The following is a 26,089-nucleotide window of genomic DNA, read 5'->3' on the forward strand; positions in this document are numbered from 1 at the left end:
ATTTCTCCCGTTTTGGCTTCCCTTCATTGGCTTCCTGTTAAATCCAGAATTGAATTCAAAATCCTGCTCTTCACATACAAGGTCTTAAATAATCAGGCCCCATCTTATCTTAATGACCTTGTAGTACCATATCACCCTATTAGAGCACTTCGCTCTTGCTCTGCAGGCCTACTTGTTGTTCCTAGAGTATTTAAAAGTAGAATGGGAGGCAGAGCCTTCAGTTTTCAGGCCCCTCTTCTGTGGAACCAGCTTCCAGTTTGGATTCAGGAGACAGACACTATCTCTACTTTCAAGATTAGGCTTAAAACTTTCCTTTTTGCTAAAGCATATAGTTAGGGCTGGACCAGGTGACCCTGAATCCTCCCTTAGTTATGCTGCAATAGACGTAGGCTGCCGGGGGATTCCCATGATGCATTGAGTTTTTCCTTTCCAGTCACCTTTCTCACTCACTATGTGTTAATAGACCTCTCTGCATTGAATCATATCTGTTATTAACCTCTGTCTCTCTTCCACAGCATGTCTTTCATCCTGTCTTCCTTCTCTCACCCCAACCGGTCGCAGCAGATGGCCGCCCCTCCCTGAGCTTGGTTCTGCCGGAGGTTTCTTCCTGTTAAAAGGGAGTTTTTCCTTCCCACTGTTGCCAAAGTGCTTGCTCATAGGGGGTCATATGATTGGTGGGTTTTTCTCTGTATCTATGTATCTAGGTGACTTATGTTGTGATTTGGCGCTATATAAATAAAATTGAATTGAATTGAATTGAATATCCCTCTTTCTGTGCAGCAAGCAACAGGCGCACCTCAGAAACGGAGGGTGCCCTTACTCGCAGCAAATGAGCGGGAGTAAAAAAAATGCATATTTTCCCCAATCATGCTGCACTTTCAGAAGTTTTACAAATGAATATTGCAGTGGAGGTTCTTTTTTTTCCCTTTTCTTTTCTTTTTTTTTTAATCAACCCTGACATCATGCCCTGGCATGATATTAGGGTTATTTTTAGTCACAAGGGAGGCGTGGTCTTAAAAGTATTTAAGCAGCTGTTTGCCTCTTCTTCTGCATCTCAGTGTCAGATAACCAAAAGGCTCCCAGATGATTCCGTTTTGGACTCTCGGATTTGGTAGGCGAATTTCCCACCTTTACTGAAATAGATTTTGAATAATTTGAATAATTTATTTTTCTTAACTTTACAGTAATTCTTATCTGCCTGTTCTTTCAGTTTGTTTAATTATTGACTTCAGCACTGCTCATGGTAAGTAGGTTTTATTTTTATTTATTTATTTAATGAGCTCAGAATAAAGGGCCACTGATGTTTGTTGTGAGCTTGCCTGTGTTAAAGAAAGTGGAGATAAAACAAAGCACCATGTGTAATTTAAAATGTAAATCATATACTCATTAAATTAAAGCATTATTATTTTAAAAATAAATGCTCTTTGTTTATGTGTAAAGCCTATTTAATCTATTTGAAATATTAATTTAACTAAATCTGAGTAAGCGGTGAGTGGATGCTTAGAGGGGGCTTTTTTTTTTCTTTTTTTATGAAAGAATTTCATGAAAGTACACAGAAAAGGTTTCCATAGCCAGGTACCAAACTATTATTATTGTTGGGTTTTTGCTTTGTGTTTTTCACTTGTTTTTCAGTTGTGTTTGCAAACCTTTGTCGGGAATGCGCTGCCTGTGTTTCGTCATAAGATAATAATTTACAGGGGCGTTATAGAAAAGTGAAAGGTAATTGATTTGGCAGAGAGTTATGCGTGTATGCGGTACACTGATACTGTACTCGTCTCTAAAGAAGAACTGTGGGGCGTTTTTGTTTTTCACCTTTTAAAGTCTGAACAATGCTGAATGTATTATATTCGTTTAGAACACCTGCTGACATATTAACACGTTTTAGCTTGTTAATGCCATGACTCACACCTTTGACTTTGCATCTGTTGGCAGAGCCTGCAGTTGGAGAAAATGCAGCCTCCAAAAACCACTGTTCTCGGTAAGTCGACTCTTTCTCAATTGTTTCTCAAAAGTTGTGTTAAAACAACCCCCCCAAAAAGTGATGTATTTCGACCATTATTAGGTCAAGCACTGACCTGGCGGCTCAGGGAACCCATGACGATTATGATGTTCCTCAGAAGAATAGGATAAACAAATAAGGGGGGTGAGGGGGCGGGGGGAGTCCAGCATCAATAAATATATAGTGTTCAAGTTAAAAGTTTAACTACTAAATAGACAAACAAGTAAATTATACATTTCACATCACATTGGTGTAAAGTGACTGTTGGACCAGGACTGGTTCATAAAGTATTTCTGAAAATTTCTCTGGAGCACATTTCAGTAAACTAAAGTAATCTAAACACAAGACACTGGAAATAGGAAACTATCAGAATCAGGGGCGGAGCGGGGGGGTGGGTGGCTTACTGGGCTTAAGCACGGGTTGATTTTTCAGAAAGCCCAGGGTCTTTTGGAGTGTAATCTTTTCATAGTTAGATGCCTGGCTGACACTGTATAAAACAAAAACTTCACACAATATTCGAAGCACATAGTGCACACATCGGGAATTTACGACTGTGCGTAAATCCCCCCTAATATTGGTATGATTCGAGCTCAGACACTAAGCAGGGCGGGGCAGCTGCTGCCTGCGAGTGCGCTGTTAGAGAAACGCAGCCAGGCAGACAGAGGAGAACTGAAGTTCGACCAGGTACCAAAGAAAATCATTCGTACTGTACAAATAATGTAAATATGACGGTGTATCATGAAAGATTGATATCCAACTGATCACTTGACCAATATTACGTTACTTGCTCTTCGAGTGAATCAACAAATAATTAATAAATCAGTTTCAGTAATGTACTGATATACAAGAATGGACATAAGGGGCTTCTTTCAAAGAAAAAACTCTGGTAGTATTTTATATATTATGCTTTGGATGTTGTTCAGTATATTTCTGTGCAAAACAAGAGGAATTTCAATACACAGCAGTATATTCACAGTTTAAACCAGATATTTACATACACTTTATGGAAAACACAAGAACATTTTTTTACTGTACATCATCAATTTAGAGTAAACTTGTTTTGTTTTGGTTAAATAAATATTGAAATATCTTTTGAATTAGTTAAATGTCAGAATAAAGAGAGACAGAGCTGTCTATTTTTATCACTTTCATCAAATTTAGGAGTACATATACACTAAGTTTATTGTTAATTAATAAGAAAACTCCAGACGATTCCATTCTGAGCTGAAGAAGCTTCTGATTGGTTAGTAGAGTCCATGTGAGTAAATTGGTGGCACACCTGTGGATGCATATAAGGCAAAACACAGAGCCTGTTTCTTTGAAATGGGAAAATTAAGAGATGTCAACAAAAACACCAGGAAAAGAAATGGTCTGTATTTATATAGCGCTTTACTAGTCCCTAAGGACCCCAAAGTGCTTTACATATGCAGTCATCCACCCATTCACACACACTGGTGATGGCAAGCTACATTGTAGCCACAGCCACCCTGGGGCGCACTGACAGAGGCGAGGCTGCCGGACACTGGCGCCACCGGGCCCTCTGACCACCACCAGTAGGCAACGGGTGAAGTGTCTTGCCCAAGGACACAACTGTCCAAGCCAGGGCTCGAACCGGCAACCTTCCGATTGCAAAGCAAACTCCCAACTCTTGAGCCACGATCGCCCGCTAGAACTGTGGAGCTCCATAAGTGTGGCTCAATTATGAATACAATTTGGTGCCATTTGCAATTAAGAAATACAGATAGTTTCTCTCTTTACTCTTAAAGTTAACAAATATGTTTTTTATATTTATCAATCTAAAAAAAATAAACATTTAGTCTGATTTGATGTTACAATTAAAAAAGTGTTTTTATCTCAAGAGTAAGTAAATATCTGGTTTCAACTGTATATTTGATGATTGTCAGCACAAAGAGGGAGAGAGAGGAACAGAGAGGGAACAAGAGCAGGTGAGACACACATGTTAGTCAAATGGTTGTTTACCAAAAGTATCACCGTATCATAGGTACTCATGTATCTCGTACCTAGTGTTTCTTTTTAGGTTTGTTATTTTTCAAATTCTATATTTATTAAGTTGTGCAGGCTTGTTTCAAAGGAGCTCGCAAAGAAAAGCGTCTGGACTTCTTTAAGTTGCTTGAAGACGTTTCACCTCTCATCCGAGAAGCTTCTTCAGTTCTAAGGTCAAATGGTGGAGAGTCCCAGATATAAACCTAGTGGGAGTAACTCCCCACAGAGGGACAAAAGGACCCTCTGATGATCCTCTAATCGCCTGAGCCAAGGTGTGAAACTGGGTGTGGGTCCCAATCAGCCAGATTTTCGGGTGAGTTCATTGTGAAACCTGGCCCCACCTTATCATGCGAATTCCTGAGGTCAGATGGCTCAGGATGTGAGTGGGCGTTAAGGCGTCTGGGAAGGGATCTCAAAACTGGATTATAGATGGCAGAGAGTTGGTGTCGTAAACCACCGCCTCTGTTCAAAGATGGTCGCTCACAGTGGACATAGATGGCTTCTTTCACTCCTCTTTCAAACCATCTGTCCTCTCTGTCCAAAATGTGAACATTGGCATCCTCGAAAGAGTGTCCTTTATCCTTAAGATGCAGATGGACTGCTGAGTCTTGTCCTGTGGAGGTGGCTCTTCTGTGTTGTGCCATGCGCTTGCAGGCTTGTTTGCACAACAAGGCTAAATGTTTGCACAACAAGGCTAAATGTTTGCACAACAAGGCTAAATAATTATATAAACTTTTTTCAATCTAAATATTGTACTTTGGTAGAATTAAAAAATAAGTGTAGTGCAGGTCTATGATGATTTTTAGTGCTACTATCATCTAGTTCTGATTGTGGTTCTGTCTTGGTCAAGTCCTCAGTAGTCCTGGTTTTGAACTGTTGTAGTCCTGTTTTAATTACGGATCAGTTCTGGGTCTGGTTGAATTGGGGTTTAGTCCTCGTGTCTTGATACAGCCCCGACTTTGTTCTGCCTTGCTGCTTAATTAAAAAACTAGTTTAAGGTGATACGTGATATGTGATATATATTTTTCCTATATGAAGTCATTCTTTTTTGAACAAAACTCAAAACAGAGCCCATTAATCTTTTTCATTCATTTCTACCCCCCCCCCCACCCCCCAAAAAAAAAAAAAAAAAAAAAAATTCCCACATGCATACTACCCTTTATGGCTAAGCCCCGGGTGTTTCAAATGTTTGGCTCCGCCTCTGCTGCAAACAGGCAGAGATGTGTGTTATGAAACCCACAGGCATCAAACTCACCTGACTGAACAGAGAGCAACCTTAGTTTATTGGCCAATCTTTTACACACACACAGCAACTTCCAACATGGCAACCTATCCACCTCTCATCCAGCAGTCCACCTTTATATACTCTTAGACCACGCCTTCTCAATTCAAACTGGCCTATGACAGAATCCCTCCAGAGAGGAGGAAAGAAAAACAAAGAAGATTAGTTTTCCTAAAATGATCATTTACTTGTCAAAATGAAGCAGACATGTCATATATACATACAGAATTTAAAGGTCATTTCACATTTCAAATTACTTTGAAGTTCTGCAAATGGTTGAGCAACCAAGCACCTACTCTTCCTAGCTCACATCCTATAAAAAAGCTGCCTTTTTTATAGGATTTTCGGGCTTCCTGAGAAGCTAGAATTATGGGCAGGTTGTGGGGCATCAAATACTAATTTCACTTAATGTTATGTAAATCAATTTATGACATTTATGTAAAGTTTGTTTTCTGGATTATTGACTTAACCCTTCATGGTATACATTCAGCAAGTTGCTGGGAACATTCTTCAGAGATTTTGGTGAATAATGACTTGATAACGTCAAACATTTGCTGCAGATATCTCTTTGAAAGAGATCTCTTTCAATCACATCCCAAAGGTGCTCTGTTGGATTGAGAACTGGTGACTGCGCTAGTCATTTAAGTACAGTGAGCTTGTCATGTTCAAAAAACTAGTTTGATATGGTTTGAGACTCATCAGAATATTTTGTCAGTCTTCTGTTTTCCAATTTTAGTGAGTCCTGAATTCTAGTTTCAGTTTCCTGTTCCTAGCTGACAGGAGGAGCAGGCGTGCTCTGCTTAAAGGTTTGACATGTTATGTTCAGAGATGTTTTTCTGCATATCTTGTTTCTTGGTTGTAACAAGTTGTGATTTCAGTTTCTGAAATAGTCAGAACAGACTCTCCAGCATCAACAACCATTCCATGTTCATAGTCACTTCAGTTTCAACTATCAGCAGGTTTTCTTGAGCATGTCTACATGTCTAAATGCTCTGAGTCGCTCCCTTTTAATTAGGTGATTGGATATTAGCATTAAAAAGGAGCAGAACGAGTATACTTAATGAAATAGATAGTGAGTGTAAATGCACTGCTGTTGACATACAGTTATAGATTCTTTTTCTTTTTTTGACAGCTCCCTTTAGGAATTGCAAAAACTGATCATCTTCCTCCATCTCACCCTATCTCTTCTATCCTCTTCTATCACACCAGCCCTCTGCATTTCCTCCTTCAATATATTCACAAATCTAATCTGGGATCTTTTCCTCTTGCCTGACAGCTTCATATTTAACATTCTTTATCCTTTGTCCAATATATCCTGCGTGCATTCTCTTCTTCACCTCCGCCACCTGCACTGTCTATTGCTTTTGATTTAAACTTGTTTACCTTCACCAAATCTACTCTTATGTTATAATGTTATGTATGTGGAATAGAAATGAGTGACAGGGATAATATCCTGGGTTTTGTTATCTGTGCTTTTTTAGAAAAGACTGCAATGGAACACAGTATGACATCCAGGAGGCTGCTTGCTGTGAAAACAAACTTCATCCAGGTTCAAATCTGTTTTGTTGTGGAAAGGAGCCTTACAATCCTGCTACAGCCACTTGTTGTAAAGTTCAACATGGAAAGATCATCACAGGTAATGAATTTGTGAATTAGCTAACTAAAAGCCAATGTTAATTTGACTTTGTAAATGTGAAAGAACCAGAGTGACTGAATGTAAAGAAGCAGCTTCAGTGTTTTACTGGTTTGTTGTTTTCATTTACGCTTCAGGAATCAGAACGGTCTCTTTAAACTCCTGTTTTGGTAGCTGCAGTTTGCAGAGATGTTAAATTGCACTGCTTGAGATTAAAAAGGTTAATATTAATACTTTACAAATTAAACTTGCAGATGATTGTATAAACTTCCTACTTTGGTTTGAAAAGCTACATTACGTTTAACCCCCTTACCCAATCAGCAATGACTTTGATTCAACTTGAAGCATATATATTGTGCTTTATAAGACAAGAAACATCCATGTAGCAGCCCTTGGCATCAAGAACGACAGAAGAGTCTCTAACGGGTGCAGCCATTTATTTCCTCACCACACACGGCTCATTCTCTGGACGTTGAGCACCGTGAAAACTATAAAATAAGAAAAAATTGATACCCGTACAGTACCTTTTGAACTATAACAATGAGCAATAACAACAATGAGCTTAAGTTAATTCAGGCAAGTTCAAACAAGTAATTCTGAGATATACAGTCACAGATTAAATAAAACAAAAGGGGTTACTTCAAACAGCATCAAGGGATTACACAGTTCAGTTAAATAAAATATAACAACAGATCATCTCTCATCACATACCTCAGTCCGCTTGCCAAGGGTGCAAAACTCCGGTAAACACTTAAACACTTCGGCCCATTTCTCATGGGGTGCTGCTAGCTTGCATGACACACATGTCTAGCTAAAAAATAGCACATGGATGTAAGTAACGTAAATACAGAATAAAAAGGTTTTCAGATAGCTCACAATACAAACGCAGCAACATACCTTACATTAGAAACACACTTATCATACTTATCAAAGTATTATCGTAACTTACATGGACTTTGTTCAACTTATTCCTGCCGCGACAGACTGCTCTATACGCGTTACGGGGCATGCCTCTGAGCACATCTGTCCTTCGTGCGACTGCGCATACAGTTCCGACAACCCCCGCAAGGATGACTTATGGTACAGATCAGCGGTTCATTACAATCCAAATATAGAAGACAACCACATCTAAATTTTAAGAGTCTGCCAAAAAAATATTCATCATTGATCGATCCATCTGCTAGCGCTTAGTGTTAGATGTTTCAATTTATTTACGGGGTTAGGGTTCGGCAGAAGAAGTTTATTTTCGTTTTTCGTTAAGTCATTCTTGCATTCTTCCATTTCTTTCTTATAATGGTTGTAGTACATGAAGAAATACAACAAAAGATTAAAAATTTATCGTCACAGTTTTCATCCAGCCCATAATTTATTCCAAGCAAGAGATTTTAAGCTCAAATATAAGAAAAACCTACCGGGCAAGGCAAGGCAAGGCAAATTTATTTGTATAGCACAATTCAACAACAAGGTGATTCAAAGTGCTTTACAGAGACATTAGAAACAAAAACAAATAAAAAGCATGATTTAAAATTGATTAAAACAAGCAAACAAACAAACTAACTAAACACACACATTTCACACCTGTTCGCGCGATCTGAACCCTTATCGTAAGGGGAGCTACCAGTCCTTCTGTGGACGAGCTACTTCCTATTTTAAATTCCCTGAATTTAAAATACTCTCTAGACCCAGTCTAGACCCAGTTGGGGAGCTACCCAGAGCTCTAAACCCACTTAACAAACAAACAAACAAACAAACAAACAAACAAACAAACAAACAAACAAACAAACAAACAAACAAACAAACAAAACAGTATATAAAATCAAAACAGATAAAATCAGAACAGTAGATAAAATCAGTAGTTAATGTAAGTTTTGACCGGGATACGTTTAGACTAAGGAGCTTGGAAAGAAAAAGCGTCTGGACAGAGGGACAAAAGGACCCCTGATGATCCTCTACCTAATCACATGAGCCAAGGTGTGAAAATGGGTGTGGGTCACAATCAGCCAGGGTTTCGGGTGAGCTCATTGTGAAACCTGGCCCCATCCTATCATGTGATTTCTTGAGGTCAGATGGCCCAGGATGTGAGTGGGCGTTAAGGCGTCTGGGAAGGGAACTCAAAACTGGATTAAAGATGGCAGAAAGTTGGTGTCGTAAACCACCGCCTCTGTTCAAAGATGGTCGCTCACAGTGGACGCAAATGGCTTCTTTCAATCCTCTTTCAAACCATCTGTCCTCTCTGTCCAAAATGTGAACGTTAGCATCCTCGAAAGAGTGACCTTTGTCCTTAAGATGCAGATGGACTGCTGAGTCTTGTCCTGTGGAGGTGGCTCTTCTATGTTGTGCCATGCGCTTGTGAAGTGGCTGTTTGGTCTCTCCAATGTAGAGGTCTGGGCATTCCTCGCTGCACTGTACAGCATACACCACATTGTTACGTTTGTGTTTAGGAGTTTTGTCTTTCGGGTGAACCAGTTTCTGTCTGAGCGTGTTGCTGGGTCTGAAGTACACTGGGATGTCGTGCTTGGAGAAAACTCTCCCGAGTTTCTCAGATACACCAGCTACATAGGGGATGACAATGTTGTTGCGTCTGTCTTTCTTATCCTCCCTCGCTGGTGTCTGATCTTCTTTTCTGTGCATCTTTGCTGATTGTGACCAACACCCGCTTTCACACCTTGGCTCATGTGATTAGGTAGAGGATCATCAGGGGGTCCTTTGTCCCTCTTTGGGGGGAAACTCCCACTGGGTTTAAATCTGGGACTCTCCACCATTTGACCTTAGAACTGAAGAAGCTTCTTGGATGAGAGGTGAAACGTCTTCAAGCAACTCAAAGAAGTCCAGACGCTTTTCTTTCCAAGCTCCTCAGACTACGATGACCTATCTGACTGAGAACCTTCACAGACAGATACTTTTAGATTCAACTGTTTGCTTCTTTAAACTTCTGAACTTCCTTGCAGTGATTTCATTACCATAAACCACTCGCCATAACAAATTTTCTGTTGTTTACAATAAGTTATCTTGTTTTTACAGCTAGTATTACTCAGGGTCTGAGTGAGAAGGCGTCCAAGTGCTGTGACCTGAAGGCCTACAACCCAGTCAATGAAATATGTTGTCAATCATCCATCATATCAAAACCTGGACCAATGGCTGAATGCTGTGGTAAAGGTGAGCAGACACACAGTTGGAAAAGAAGACTAAATTACATCTTCATTACAAATCATTGCTGTCAGTGAAATGTTATTAATTAAACACAGAAACATTATTGTTTTTTCAGTAGAACAATTTTACAATTCTGTGAAATGTACTCCATTCAAACATTTTGAGGATACTGGAGCAGCTTCTCAGTTGAGTTATATTTGAAGTAAAAATTTTAAAAATGACAATGATCTTTTCCACAGATGTTTTTGATAAGGACAAACAGTTGTGTTGTGGTCCAGCTGATAATAAGACAATTCTGGTGAGGAATTCCCGTCACCATGAGTGCTGCGGTCACAGCCAGTATGACACTGAGACTCAGTGCTGCTGTTCAAATGAGGAGAAGTTGGAGATACAATCGAAGGATTCATCCTGCTGTGTCAGGAATTTCACTCCAGGTCAGCTCAGTACATAATAGCATGTCATACTTTGCTGAATGGATTTCATGACATTTTTTTGTAGTTTGAGTCCAACTTTACATATCAGTCTTTAGGTATGTCAAACTGTATGTATGGTTACATTTGCTAAAAAAAGAAAAAAAAAGAGCTTTCGATTAGTTTGCTTGCAGCAAATTTTCCTTTTTCCATTTTCCTTTGGATGGTTAAAGGAAGCTTATGCTAATTACTGTGAGTGAAGCCTGTATGTTGACTTTGTCTTTCCCTCTACAGGCCTTTCAAGTGGAAATACCAACTTCAACAAACCATCACCAAAGAATGGAAGGTGTGGTGAAGGTGAGTAGAGCTGATAAGACCTTATAATCCTGAATGAAAAAGCAGTCTTTAATGGATATCATTTATGAAAAACATGTAAACCGAGCATTTAGTTTAAAGAGGTGATCATTTACTGAGATTAACATATTTAATCTAAAAAACAGAGATTCCACAGAGATTTACAATATGGAAAATAAGTTGTGTTGTGGTCCAAATAATGATAAAAAGATCCTGACAAGGAAGTCCAGAGATCATGTGTGCTGTCATCATGGCCAGTTCAACGTCAAAACTGAGTGCTGCTGTTATAAGAATCATAGTGCTGAAGTACAGTTGACGAATTTGTCTTGCTGTGAGTCAACTATATTTTAATATCAGAACTTGTCATTTATTTTTAACAAAATAAAAACCTAAACACTTATCATACCACACTGTGATTCTCAAATTAAGTATAGTACTTTTATAGGGGTTTTATAGGGGATTTTGTTTGTTTGTTTTGGTTAATGAAAACTCTTTGTGCTTTATATCCACAGGTATGAAACAGAAGGTAGGTGTTGTGTTTCTTGGGAAGTCCAGGGGACCTCTGGAAGTAACAATAAAAATGTCAAGTTTGAAAAAAGGGACAAGGAGGCAAATCAGGAATAAAATCCTATTTTTTAAAATTAATTATTAAACAGAAATCTGTTTGTGTGTGTGTGTGTGTGTGGGGGGGGGGGGGGGGGGGTACAATTAGTGTCAGGGTTACAATTAGGTTATGGTTAAGTTTAGACTAAGGGTTATGATTAGGCGTTTATTTTTGATGAGTAGGGTAAGCGGCTAGGGAAAGCATTATGTCAACGAGATACCCCACGAAGATATGAAAACAAGACTCTCTCTCTCTCTCTCTCTCTCTCTGTGTGTGTGTGTGTGTGTGTGTGTGTGTGTGTGTGTTAAATCTTTTATTTTATCTTTCAGATATTCAAGCTCCAACCCAAATGGTAAGTTAATGAAAACGTTTGGTTGTGGTTCCTCGTTTTTCTTTTCTTTTGTTTTGTTTATTTGTCTCTTTTAATTCTATGTTGTTGTACTTTTTTCAACATGTTCAAAATAAAAAGTTTTAATCAATCAATATAGTTCCACTTTATATACCGTCAGTGCACTTTACATAGTTAAGAACCTTATACAGATAGAAACTCAGCAAGCCCTTTTGAGCAAGCTTTAGTGTGAATGAAACACTCCACTGAAAGATGTACAATCATGCAGGTAACTTACAGACATAACACAAAGTATGACTATTTTACAAAGTAGCAAAGGATTGTTTTGACTATTCATTTAATTTTCTTTATATTCTCAAACGGTCAAAAAAATTAAGTTCAGGTTTTTTGGAGTTAAGAAAGTTAAGAAGTTTTCTGTTTTCCACATTGTTTCGCTTTGTTTTTGCTCCCTGATTACTTTCACTTATACATGATGGTTAAGTTTAGACACTAAAATATTTGGTTAGTTTTGGGAATACATTTTTTGTTTGTTTATTTCGGTCAGAATGTATGTCTTTACAATAACCTGAAAGATTAAAAATAATGCTTAGGACACTTAGGAGATCCTTTCCATTTCCACTGACTCCCAAAAAAATATAACTATAGCATGATTGGAGGTCAAGGATTAGAAACCAACCAAACTTCTAGAAAATCATTAAATCCATCACTGCACTGAAATGTGCATAAAATTTGAATATAAGTTGTGCAGCCTACATTATAAAACAAATTGTTTCCATACTTCTTTTCTTTTTTTTTTTTTTAAATTTAATGTGATATGGACTGTTTTGTGTTGATTGTTGCCTGTTTTACACACATCCACAGCACTGAACCAAACACACATCTCTGTGGGTCGTCGTGTTACAATCCAAAGCAAAATCGTTGCTGTGAGAGTAACCACAAGCCTCACTCACTCGACAACTCAGGTGTCACTATCTATTTGTTTGTTTGCCTTTGTTTTGTAGTTGTTTTGGTTGTTACTACTGTATTACATCACTCTGTGGTGTATGTAGTATGTAGCTATGTAGTAGAGTAAGTTGAACAAGTAACCTCACCCCAACAAGGCAGTTAGAGCTGAGTGAGCAATTGTGTCTTTGTCATGTTTGTCTTATGTGTATCATTGTAAAAAAACAAAGAATTACTTGAACGCGTCATTTGTTTCTGTGGTACTTATAATTTTGGAAAATACCTCTAGAGGTAAACAGTTAAAACAAAAGAAAGAAGATTGTTTTAAAGAACCTTTAGTGGATTTAGTGGAATGTAGTATTGAGAATGCAAACCGACATGATACCCAAAGAAGCAGTAGCAGCAAAACATAAAAAGAAGGATTTTACCTTCCTACCTGTGTTTGACATATTCATCCACCCCCCTTCTACAATCAGCTGAGCCATGCTCTAGGATTTCTAGCCTTTTTTTTTTTTTTTGGTCCAAGTTAACAAACTATGAGATCACAATAATGTGATTTTGTCATGATCATTCTTGTAGGAACTTGCATTGATAGTCATGAAACATTAATATGTTATTGTAGCAACAACAGGAAGAAGAAATTGCTCATATAATTATCAGTTATTATACACATTCTTGAGCTTATTCCAGCTCTTGACAGGTCACGGGTCTAATGGTAAATTAAGAGATGATGAGATCATGACTATGCAAGAAATAAGAGGGGGGAAATCAGAAGAATTCTGGGTGTCTGTCTGAACTCGTTCATTGTTAGCGGAAATCAAAAAGTGTAACAATGTTTTTACATCACTTGAAATTCAGGACTGTTCAAAGGATGTGAAAACACATAAGCTCTGACGTCAAAGAGTGAATGAGTTAAAACTTGCTCGCTATATCTCCTTTCTCCTCTTTCTATTCTCTAAACCACCCTGTTTAGGTCAAAGGAAGGCCACAGCTACAGTGTATAACCCACATACTCAGGTCTGCTGCGATGGACGTGTATCTCCGTGGAAGCCTTGGATCGATCAGGTAATGTACTAATTGCTCCCCAGCCCCTACAGGGAAAAATGATCAAACCACCATTTCCACTGAAAGTTGAAAATCTAAAGCACTGTTTTACTGAAGCAGAAAAATGTTTGAAAGCATACATACCTTTTATTATTAAATTCAATCATATAGCTTTACAATGTAGAAAGTTGGCAAGAGTGCTACTCTTTGACAACAGAATTCAGAGGTCCAGGCCACTGCTTTCACACAGTGCCAGAGGCTGGATTCTATCTCTGTTTTCTACGTGTAAAATTCCCTTAACACCGTCCGTGTCACAAGCAATGATGGGAACTCAAGCGCAGAGCAGAGTTCAGTCCCAAAAACAGAGTTTTTGTTTTTACACAATCACCAGGTGCAGAATATTTACAGTGGAGGAAATGCGGGGTTCCTAGGGTCCAGGGGGAAAATCCGGGAAGGGGAAGCTCTCTCACACACGCTCTCTTCTTCACACACGTCCACACAGCGGGTAGTTTATGGGTCCGGGAAAACTATTCATAAGAGAGATTGGTTAAGCAAAATCACAGATTTACACACAAAAGTTCACTGAGGCTAGAGTCTCACTAACGTGTCTTGCACAATCATCCAGTGATGAGACTGTCTGCGTCCTGGCTTTAAATGGCAAACACATAATGGCAGCCTGATGGGCAATAGGTGTGTGGACCAAGGGCGGGAGCCCGCAGAGAGCTCCGCCCATGCAGCAGGGCAAGAGAAAGAGAGAGTAAACAAAAACACATGTAACCTTGCGGGGCCGGCCGGGCAGACACGGGGACCATGATAGTCCGTATTCATTACTGCCAATGCAAAAGGATCAAAAGTCTGGTAAGGCTAAAAGACTGTAGAAACATAATGCATGGATGTTACATGTATGTAATGCAGAATTTTCGCAAGTGTTTTATGTTCTTAATTTGCATTTTTCATCTGTTTTTTTTTTTCTTCATAACTCATGCATTTTTCTGTTTAGCTTTGAATGTGTAAACTAGAGAGTCTGGTTGTGTCTGCTTGCACAGTTTACTGTATTATATCTGATTCTTCAAGTGCTGTGGAGAGACGCCGTATGGCTCGGCACAACGTGGAGTTCTGTGTTGTAATAAGAGCTTGTACGAGGGCAGAGATGATGGAGAGGAATGTTCAGAGATGGGTATTCCTTACAACCCGGCTAAAGGGACCATGTGTTGTTCTCAGTTTCACGGCAGCCCAGGACAACACTGCTGTGGGACAGAAATTTACCAGCCTCATACTGAGATCTGCTGCAATGGACACAGGTGATTGTGTGCATGTGTTCTGTTTACTTGCTTTACATTGGGGTCAAAGGAGCTTGCAAAGAAAAGCGTCTGGACATCTTTAAGTTACTTGAAGATGTTTCACCTCTCATCCGAGAAGCTTCTTCAGTTCTAAGGTCAAATGGTGGAGAGTCCCAGATATAAACCTAGTGGGAGTTTCCCCCCACAGAGGGACAAAAGGACCCCCTGATGATCCTCTAATCGCCTGAGCCAAGGTGTGAAACTGGGTGTGGGTAACAATCAGCCAGAGTTTCGGGTGAGTTCATTGTGAAACCTGGCCCCACCTTATCATGCGAATTCCTGAGATCAGATGGCCCAGGATGTGAGTGGGCGTTAAGGCGTCTGGGAAGGGATCTCAAAACTGGATTATAGATGGCAGAGAGTTGGTGTCGTAAACCACCGCCTCTTTTCAAAGATGGTCGCTCACAGTGGACATAGATGGCTTCTTTCACTCCTCTTTCAAACCATCTGTCCTCTCTGTCCAAAATGTGAACATGTGAATTATTGACCGCCTTACATATCACCGCCTTTACCCAGGGGATGCCATACCCTACATTTACGGACTTCCTAAAATCCACAAGGAAGCTGTCCCACTCAGACCCATAGTCAGTAGCATAAACTCAGCCACTTATAACATTGCTAAACACCTTGCTACCATCCTTGCTCCTCTCGTGGGGAACACCCCACACCACATCAAGAACTCCACCGACTTCACCGACAAGGTCCAGAAACTTACCCTGGATCCAGATGAAACCATGGTGTCCTTTGATGTAGTCTCTCTCTTCACTTGCATACCCACCACGGAGGCCGTGGAGACTGTCAGAAAACGACTACAAGAAGACAGCTCCTTGGAGGACAGGACCAACTTCACACCCGATCAGATTTGCACACTGTTAGACCTCTGCCTCACCACTACATATTTCAAATACAACGAAGGCTTTTACAGACAAAAACATGGCTGTGCTATGGGCTCCCCCGTGTCACCTATTGTAGCCAACCTTTACATGGAGGAAGTGGAAAGGAAGGCTCTTGGCTCTTTCAAAGGAAGAGTACCCAGCCACTGGTACAGATATGTAGACGACACCTGGGTCAAAATCAAGACACAAGAAGTGGAATCCTTCACTGCGCACATTAACGCTGTGGATAAAAACATCAAGTTCACCAGGGAAGACACAAAGGACGACTGTTTGCCTTTCCTGGACTGCGCTGTGCACATTTTTTTTTTTTTTTTTTGCCTGTCCCGTTTGGCTCTTTTGCCATCAGAATTGTTGTCTAAAGGCAAAGAAAGATGCCCAACGGATTTACTTTACCAAATTGACCATCCCAGCCTTGCCGTAATGGTCCATTTGATTCACCTCTTATTGTTTATTTTATTTTCACTTACTGAATACGGGACAGACTTGACTGGGGGAAAGAAGGGGAGAAGAAAGAGGGAAAGAGAAACAGCTGAGAAGAGGGACGGGGGAGAAGGGCAAAAACCAAAAACCAACTGAATGAGCAGAAAAAGAAAAAAAAGAAGAAAAAAAGAAAAAAAAATGCATATATCGATCACCTGGGTCACCTGCTGAGAAAGAAAAAAGAAAACAAGCAGAAGAGAACAAGAGTGATAGAATAAACAACATCACAATGATATATGGGAATATGACAGTAAATACTAAATATTAAACATTATTGTGCAGCACATAAGATCAACAGAACACAGTGTGCTTTGAGGTAGGAGCCAAAAAGGGTGTAGTTTGTGGGTGTGATCACCCGTGTGTACACCTGTGAGCATGGACGCGTTTGTTTTTTGTTTTTTAAAAGGTTCCTTCATGTAATGATCTGCTAGAGGGTGTGGGGGGGCCACAGCCCCGTCCTCCAGGGCATGAAGCAGGTATGGAGGAGATCAAAACTCCAGACATCCAGAGGCCCCCAGAACACAAGAGACCATAGAAGACCAACAGAGGGGCAGCCGCGCCACTGTCCCAGAAAGAGCTGAGGAGAGTCCCAGATGAGGGCTCACTCAGCAGCCGCGGAGCAGAAGCCAGGGGGAGTTGCAGTGACGCGCCCGTGAGCTCCGCCGGCAGCCAGCCGTGCCTGAGTGACCGAGCCCCAGGCCGAGAGGCCGGGGGCACCCCACCTCCGAAGTGGCCCGAGCAAGCCCCAGGCTCCAGGCCGCCAAGGAGTGAGCCGGTGTGTACCTGGACGCCCATCCCCGGACACAAAGAACCACCAACGCACCGATGTCTGAGGGAGTCCGCCACTAGCAGGGGAAGTGGTGGTAGGGGGAGATAGGCCTCCATACCTTGGAGGGCCTAAGATGTCCCCAGAGAGGTGGCGCCTGACACCCAACCTGACATATAGACACAGAAATACAGGCACACACAGATACAAACATCCATTCCCACCCTCATGCTCTCATATACACTTACTCCACACTCAACCAACGTGGAGACAGACATAAAGAGACGCTGTACACACGATCACACTCCCCAAGCGTACTCTAAGCCCCGGGTCTAGGTACCCTTGCCCCTGGAGGGGGGGAACTGCACCCAGACCCAGGTGGTGTTACCCTTTTCCCTGCGGTGGGGGGAGGCAGACCGCCCCGACTCCGCAGCAGCAGGGAGGCCCCACACTCCAGACCGCAGTCGGACGGCCAACTCCTCCTCCTAGCCCCCCCGCTCCAGCAGGTCGCAGAGAATGGGGGTGAGAGAAGACTCCAAACCAGAGAGCAGCAGGTAAGCACATGGTCCCTCCTTCTGGCCCTCAATGTCTACGTGTATTTAACATTGAGAGGTGGGCAACGACGCCAGGGGTGAGGTGTACACCCTGATGGTACTTTGGATTCCGTGTATCGTGCCCACCCCCAAGATCCTATATGTATGTGTAATGAGAGTGTGAGTAATGTGAATGTCTAAGTTGTGGGATAAAATTGAGGCAGAGGCAGCCAGAAGGGGACGGGGGGGTGGCCTCCTCTGCACCCTGGTGACATACCCCTACTCCAAGGTCCTGCATGTGTGGGTGGTTGTGGTGGAGCGGGAAGAGGGAGGCAGCTGGAGATGGGGAGGGAAGGAAGGGAGGGGCAAGTGACCCTTCCCTGGGGTCACTTGCCCCTCCCTTCCTTCCGGAGGGTCGCGGAGTAGGCACCCCATACTCCGCGACCCACCAGGGAAAGGGGGCCCATCCCCATCCAGACCGGGGCCCAGCGCAGCAGCGCCTCCTGGCCCCACAGAGCCCAGGACAGTCCACCCAACCCCACCACAGAGAAAACTGCACCCACCCCACCATCCACTCTTCTTCCAGACTACATAAGACAATAAACACCCAGGCTGAGATCTTCCTCCACCTCTCCTGTATCTCCCCCTCCTGTAGAGAGAGCCCCTGAGGAGAGGAAAGCTCCTGCAAGATGTGACAATCTTCCCCACCAGTTGAAGAGCCCCCCAGGCGGCTCGATGCACCGGCGGCACCCTGCTCCAGGGCTGGGCCCCCATGCACCCACCCGCCCACAACCCCGGCAACACACCAACCAGGACCCAAGCCCCCGAGGCCCGGCCCGGGCCCCAGCCCAGAGACGGAGCGCCCCCAGAACCTCACGCCCATCCCGGACCCACCCAGGGGCAGCCAGGCTACCAGGTCAGTAACCCACGTCCGTCAGCACAGACCCTCCCCTAGTCCCGCTGCACGCAGCCGCGAGGAAACAGTCACCTGAGAGCCAACAGAGCCCCTAACCGGACATGACCGCTACCCCGGGTTGAGCCCCCCAAGGAAAATGCCTCCAGGGAACCCCCCGACGCCCTAAGCCTGTCCCTACCCCCACACCAATCACAACAGTGAAGGCGGGACCAAACTATGACCCCCCACCCCCACTAGGTGATGGAACTGATCAAAGGAGCCCAGAGCAATTGATCTGATGTGGTGGCAGAGGCTGTATCAAGACTAATGTAATCTAATAGATAATTTCTATATTGGTTAGAATTAAGATTATTTTTATTTTTCCAGTTCATGAGGACTGTTTTCTTGGCTATGCATAGGGCAGTGAAAACCATATGGGCGATATTCTTTTCTGAAGTGACATTATCTAAGCTGCCCAACAAACACACTAAGGGGGAAGTTGGAATGTTACATTTCAGACACTTCGATAAGTCTTCACATATCTCGCGCCAAAACTTCTGAACTGGTGGACAGAACCAAAGAGCGTGGATATAATTGTCCGGTGAATTGGTTTGGCAGTGTGAGCAGTTGTTGGTAGACGTAAAGCCCATCTTGAATATCCGATGACCTGTATAGTGCACTCTATGTAATATTTTGTATTGAATTAATTGAAGACTGGGATTTCTAATTAGATGAAAGGTTTTTAAGCAAATCTGAGACCAGAAGTTTAGGTCTAAGTTAACTGATAAATCCGCTTCCCATTTTGCAATAGGAAGTGATATTGATTCATCTGTTTTAGAAAGCATTCTGTATATTTTGGATAGTAATTTGGGGGTTTTAAGAGTAAGAAATTGAACCACACTTGGTGGTGTTTGTAGTTCAACTTGACCCGGTTTAAATTTCTTTTTTACTATGGATTTAATTTGTTGATATTCTAAAAATCTTTTCTTGTTGATCCCATATTGTGTAACTAGTCTGTCAAATGAAATAAATTCTGTTCCTTCTAGTATATGTTCTAAATATTTGATTCCTTTACCACTCCAATCTGAAAAGTTTATCATATTATTGTTTTGTAATATGTCAGGGTTGTGCCAGATAGGTGTATGTTTGCATGGGATTAATGAAGACGCTGTCAATTCTCTTCAATGTGCACAGCGCACATTGAAGAGAATGGCAACCTCAACATCGAAGTTTACCGGAAGCCCACACACACGGACCAGTACCTCCTGTTCGACTCCCATCACCCTCTGGAACACAAACTTGGAGTAATTAGGACCCTACACCACCAGGCAGAACATGTTCCCTCTAAGCCTGAAGGAAAAAAGAAGGAACACACACATGTAAAGGAAGCACTCAAAACGTGCGGCTATCCTAAATGGGCGTTCTTAAAGTCAGCAAAGAGGCACAGAAAAGAAGATCAGACACCAGCGAGGGAGGATAAGAAAGACAGACGCAACAACATTTTCATCCCCTATGTAGCTGGTGTATCAGAGAAACTCAGGAGAGTTTTCTCCAAGCACGACATCCCAGTCTATTTCAGACCCAGCAACATGCTCAGACAAAAACTGGTTCACCCGAAAGACAAAACGCCTAAACACAGACTTAACAATGTGGTGTATGCTGTACAGTGCAGCGAGGAATGCTCAGACCTCTACATTGGAGAGACCAAACAGCCACTTCACAAGTGCATGGCACAACATAGAAGAGCCACCTCCACAGGACAAGACTCAGCAGTCCATCTGCATCTTAAGGATAAAGGACACTCTTTCGAGGATGCCAATGTTCACATTTTGGACAGAGAGGACAGATGGTTTGAAAGAGGAGTGAAAGAAGCCATCTATGTCCACTGTGAGCGACCATCTTTGAACAGAGGCGGGGGTTTACGACACCAACTCTCTGCCATCTATAATCCAGTTTTGAGATCCCTTCCCAGACGCCTTAACGCCCACTCACATCCTGGGCCATCTGACCTCAGGAATTCGCATGATAAGGTGGGGCCAGGTTTCACAATGAACTCACCCAAAAATCTGGCTGATTGGGACCCACACCCAGTTTCACACCTTGGCTCAGGCGATTAGAGGATCATCGGGGGGTCCTTTTGTCCCTCTGTGGGGGGAAACTCCCACTAGGTTTATATCTGGGACTCTCCACCATTTGACCTTAGAACTGAAGAAGCTTCTCGGATGAGAGGTGAAACATCTTCAAGTAACTTAAAGAAGTCCAGACGCTTTTCTTTGCAAGCTCCTTTGACTATGATGGCCTGGATGACTGAGAACCTTCACAGACATATTGCTTTACATTGCTGATAAAATTCACTGAAAAGGGATTTCTTCTTTTGTTTTATCTGATTAGTATCTAATGGCTCCTGTTTTGAATTTAGTCAGTCAGAGCAGCTGGGAGCATGGAAACTAGTTTAATGTATTGTCTTCTGAGTGAGAGAGAGAGAGAAGAGAAGTAGAATGAAACATTTTTCATAGCTGATGATTTCATATGGTTTCTAAGACACACAGACAGTTGCGTAACAAACTTTTCCCTGCCTTCGTTTGGTTCCCAGGACTCTTAAAATACATTTCTTTCAGTCTGTGTGGTGTCTCATTGTGTTCCGTGTCTTGTTTCTGTGTGGTCATGACTCATCTTAGAGCTAAAGTATTTAGCTATTGCATCATTAAGTATTTTGCAATTTGAAGTGACACATTTGAATTTAATATATAGATTATTGCCCAACTCACCAGGTATTTTTACTCAGGATTCACTTTTATGGTTATGTCTGTTGGAGTTGAACTGGTTGACTTTTTGGCTGCTCTTGAGTCTGTTTCCAGTTGCAGTAGCTGTCAAAGTGCATTTGGTATAAATGCATTCTATGTAGACAATGACTGAGAGCTTAAAGTGGAGCTCTGATGTTCTGCTTTCAGTGCACAGCTTGTGTAAAGACTGTTAAATGAAGAAGTTAGCTTCCAGAATGACATCCAACACTATACATAAAGACTCTGTCACAGAATAACCCATGCCTCTTGAGGACTAAGACTGAGTATGGCCCACAAAACACTAAGATGGCAATTTCTATTGTTTTATATCTAGCCGAAAGAATAGAGTTGTCTCAGTGAATGTGACACTAATGCTGCTGTGAACCACTTCTTTATTAGTTTGTTTCAAGTGGTAAGTAGGTTAGATAAAATACATATTTCTGGTAATGTTAGCATTTCCCAAGTCATCATCTTCATACTATAACATAATTGTGCAGGGGGCCTATGCATTCAAAACTATTTATTGCAAAGTTAAATTGTCAGTATTGACAATTCAACTTATCTGGGATGTTTGAGGTTTACAGAGTAAACCTCAAACAGGAAAACAGTAAACAGGTTTACTCTGTTCCATAATGCAATCCACTTTGGAGATCCAGACTGCCAAACAGGCAATGATAAGTTCCAATTTTTGTCCTTATTTGATATTAATGTGTCCCGCTGTTTTCCAACCAGACATCTGAAATCAGAAAACATTCACTGCTGTGGGGTCAAAGCCTACAACATTAAAGACCCACAGATGAAGTGCTGTGCAGGAACACTGTACAATCTGACATCATTAGACAAGCATGGAGGGGATGCGCAGTGCTGCGGATCCATTCTGCAAAAGCCACAGGTAGAATTAGTAATGATGATGAAAATCTGTTGTTTGTTCATCTTATTCGTGTATTCCACTGTATTATGTCATTAGATTTAACACAGCTAAGTTGGCCTCCCTGTCCCATAACTTTTCACACTGTGTGTCTTGTTTACAGTGGCCTATCATTGTTAAAGCGCCTCTTTCTGACTGGTGCCTTCTGCCTCTTGGTGTCATATCAAAATGACGCATAAACCATGATTTGACCAATATGAAAATGGAAAAAATAAACAACTGTTGAAAAGTTAGATTTCTTGAGCTTTTTAACTATCTCAGAGTCCTGTCTGTAATTTTGAAGCAACATGAATAACACTGGTAAAGTAGAGAAACTGATATGGGCCTGAGGGGTAAACAGGAAACCGCAACTCTCTCTCTAACTGCATAACTCTGCATAACTGAACTACAAATCAAAAATATATTTAACTTAAGCACAGTCAGCATAAAGTGAATGAAAACAGCATGATGTAACAAGTGACTCATCACTGGAGCTACTTGGCCAACTGTTAAAAACTTTTCATAAACATTTAGAGGCTTTTTTAAAGCAGATTAATCATCTTCTGTGTACATTTTATGATTCCTTCTGCAAAAGCTAGAGTCACAACAATTCGGTAGAGATTATTAGCAAAAGAAGCCATTCTAATCTGAACCAGCAATAATTATCAGGGTTGATGAACCATTCTAATCACTTCCTTTCAAATGCTTCATCTCTCTATCTTGAAACTGTTTGCTGGAGGTATTTACTGTATATTTGACAGTCAGACTGACTTTAGTCAAAGTAATATTTTCTATTAATCTCCAAAAATGTGCCTGATACCAGCTCTGTATCAACATTACAGGCTGAAGTTGACTTTATGGCTTGCCTGAACTAACACAGTGTTCAATGAGTCCAATCAATCATGCTTTTATTTAACATAAAATGCTATATATCTTTTCAAAAACCAGGACATTTGCTGCTCAAATGAGGACAAAGAGGTGCTCTACTCTGCCAAGACAGGGTTCAGATGCTGTGGTCACCTTTACTATAACACCACCCTGTGGTCATGCTGTGCTGGGGGGCTGAGAAGAATCCATGAACCAGGACAGGATCAGAGAAAGATGATTAATGGTCTGTTGTGTCTGATGAGCTGTTCTCTCACAAAGTTTATCTTCAGTGTATGTCATATTATCTCAATGCCTCAGCCCAGATTCTGTATTTAACCAATAATGCACCTACAATGTTCTTTTTTTTTAGGATCCAGACTTCTATCTGTGGATAATCTGAACAAAATCGATCTTTGCAAAGAAAGTAAGATATCATCTGTTATTTAGATTTTTTTTTAAATATCAGAACAAATGCTGTTTACAATTATATGTAAAGTACTTGTGTGTCTCATTGTTTAGTGCACATTGGGACTGTGGAAAGTGTGTCGCTGCAGAGCATTGTGTTCAGGAGTGTGCTGAAGGTCCATGGGATGGAGGCCAAAGTGAAAGCTCTGCCTTTGCCTTACATCCTGGAAAGAGATGATCGCTGCAGCTCCCCTAAACTGATTGCTGGGAAGACCTACTACTTTAACAAAGTTAATGTTTTCATTGATTTCAATCATGACTCTGTTCTTCAGTCACTCCATTTCATTATTTCCAAATGTTCATGACTAGTCACCACTGGCTGATGTATACGTGGTCAGTGTGGATCTGTTACTCTCGTCTTTGAAGTTCTTTTTTCCCCACATATTTACTCACAGTGTTGGCTTTATCACTCAAAAAAGTAATTAATTACAAATTACATTACACTGGTTAACATTATTTTACAAAGTAATTTGTTACCATATTTATTATGGTTGCATTGCAACCTAATATACTAACCCCAAATCGCTCTCTGATTCACCCATCACAGTGTGAATGTTAGCTCGAACTTAAACACAGGAAGAAGTCGTTGTATGAATGTGTGAATGAGGGACGCTATATAAAGCGCTTTGAGTGCTCAGGTAGGGTAGAAAAGTGTTATATAGAAGAACCTGTCCATTTATCAGTAGTATACAATACTTCACATGATGTGTTGTGCCTGTGTCCAGCCAAACCATGTTGCTCTGTTGTTTAACACATCCCAAGATGTCGTATCACAGACAGAATTTAGGTACTTTAAGTAAAGAAAACAAAAGACAACGTAGCTTTTCACTTCAGTTTTACGGGGATTCACATTGTAGTGATTCACACAACTTGACAATAATCAATACTGTAACACAGCAAGCTGGTGCACAATGTTGTTGCTCAAATCTAAATTTGAACAAAATCTAAATGTAACTTTGTTTCTTGCACTGAACTAAAATATAAGTGACAACTGTTTGCACGTCCTTGAACCATACAACTGAATACTTGCAGTAAAGTCCATGATGTACTGTGATTGTTAATTCTAATGAATGATAAACACTTAGTGCCAATATCAAGAATACAAATATGTTAGAAGGACCCACTAAAAATTCCATGAATTTCTGTTTCTTTGAATGTGATTCATGTAAAATAGTTGTGGAAATGGTAAGGATAGGTATGGGAATTTAAGAATGGTAAGGAATTTAGTAAGGATTTGAGGGACATTTAAGCTATAAGCAAACATAAACACTGCCTGCTTGATTTAGTGCCTTGTTGTTAATATAATATATTGCATAGTTATATTGTAAATGTTTAATATTTGACCGGACCTATTGTCCTTTAAGGATTCAAATAAATAAATACAAACATTTATTTAACCTGCTTTGTTTTCTCTTGTATTCAAATAGCTTCCTGTTACTAAAAAGCAATGTGAGCAAGCAATCTAAAAGGTCTAAAATGATCTACACAACCCTGTGTGTCTCCTTCAGTATCAGTTTAGCTTTTTCCCATTTTAGTTTCATTGTAGTTGTGTATGCTTTCCCAATGTCTGCCAATAAAGCTGTGGCATTTTGAGTTTATCCCTCGTGTCTGCGTTTGGCTCCTTCTCCTGCCTGCACACAGCTGAATCTTGGCATAAAGTTGTTAAGTGTATAAATACAACTGGCGGGATTGCCCCAATGAGTAATTGCATAGACGTTCACTGTGTATGTTTTTCCTTCCTTGCAAGTAAAATATATACGTGTTGAAATTCACTACTCTGTGTGTCTTACTTCACAAGATTTTTTTTTCTAAAAGATTCCTAAAATTCCTAAATACATTTTTTAAAGATTATTTTTATTTCACTTTTTGTACTGGATGCCAAAGTAGAAACGATTTATAAATAAATTAATGCATATTTTGTGTGCAACTTTTAGAAAGACAAATATGTTCACCTTCAGACAGTCTCTATATTGAAATGATCCACTCTCTTTTAGCACTGTTTTTTCTTTCTCTATAAAGCTGGTTGTTTTAGAGCAGCCCCCAGTTCTCAGGACCACAGACTGTCCTCAGCAATTTCTAACAACGTGTTCCGTCTTTATATCAGAAGCACGATTCTCCTTCAGCTGCCTCTCACTGGTTTGAATTGTGAGGCTTTTCAAATCAATGGGAGGCAGAAAGAAACTCGCTCCTTCAGCCTCATCATGGGATTGACTTGATGTACGAAAACATAGCCAGTTTGTTTTAATAGTCATCAGTGTAATCTACCAAAACTGACTTTGATTAATGAGTTACAAATGAGAACCCCACGATAGCGCAGTTGGTGTAAGTGTAAGATCAGGTTTTGCAGATCTAGGATCAAGCTGATGCTCTGTTGTACCAAAACAAA

The 26,089-nt window shown here is 41.0% G+C and overlaps 1 protein-coding gene across 3 annotated transcripts; it reads left to right on the forward strand.

The window, feature by feature from the left end:
- Positions 1-1,057: 1,057 nt before the first annotated feature.
- On the forward strand, positions 1,058-25,100 carry LOC309687183 (uncharacterized protein). Of its 3 annotated transcripts, none has more exons than XM_082501947.1 (16): positions 1,058-1,111; positions 1,211-1,243; positions 1,933-1,978; positions 6,767-6,921; positions 9,940-10,074; positions 10,308-10,502; positions 10,773-10,835; positions 11,345-11,358; positions 11,766-11,788; positions 12,647-12,747; positions 13,701-13,792; positions 14,846-15,072; positions 22,197-22,356; positions 23,320-23,482; positions 23,609-23,662; positions 23,758-25,100. In XM_082501947.1, the coding sequence occupies exons 1-16, from the start codon at positions 1,084-1,086 to the stop codon at positions 24,006-24,008; spliced, it is 1,740 nt and encodes a 579-aa protein (XP_082358073.1). In that variant the 5' UTR covers positions 1,058-1,083; the 3' UTR covers positions 24,009-25,100. The 3 variants fall into 3 exon arrangements, with proteins under 3 accessions (XP_082358073.1, XP_082358074.1, XP_082358075.1); XM_082501948.1 differs by having other exon boundaries at positions 14,993-15,072; XM_082501949.1 differs by having other exon boundaries at positions 23,735-23,815.
- The last annotated feature ends 989 nt before the right edge of the window (positions 25,101-26,089 follow it).

Source organism: Aulonocara stuartgranti (assembly GCF_965226115.1).
Source record: "Aulonocara stuartgranti genome assembly, chromosome: 14".
In the NCBI taxonomy this organism is placed as follows: Eukaryota; Metazoa; Chordata; class Actinopteri; order Cichliformes; family Cichlidae; genus Aulonocara; species Aulonocara stuartgranti.

Excerpts from the sequence above, each read along its gene's own strand:
- LOC309687183 (XM_082501947.1), top strand. The coding sequence starts at position 1,084 with ATGATTCCGTTTTGGACTCTCGGATTTG. Across the intron at positions 1,244-1,932 it reads TGACTTCAGCACTGCTCATG|AGCCTGCAGTTGGAGAAAAT; the intron begins GTAAGTAGGTTT and ends ATCTGTTGGCAG. Across the intron at positions 10,075-10,307 it reads GGCTGAATGCTGTGGTAAAG|ATGTTTTTGATAAGGACAAA; the intron begins GTGAGCAGACAC and ends TCTTTTCCACAG.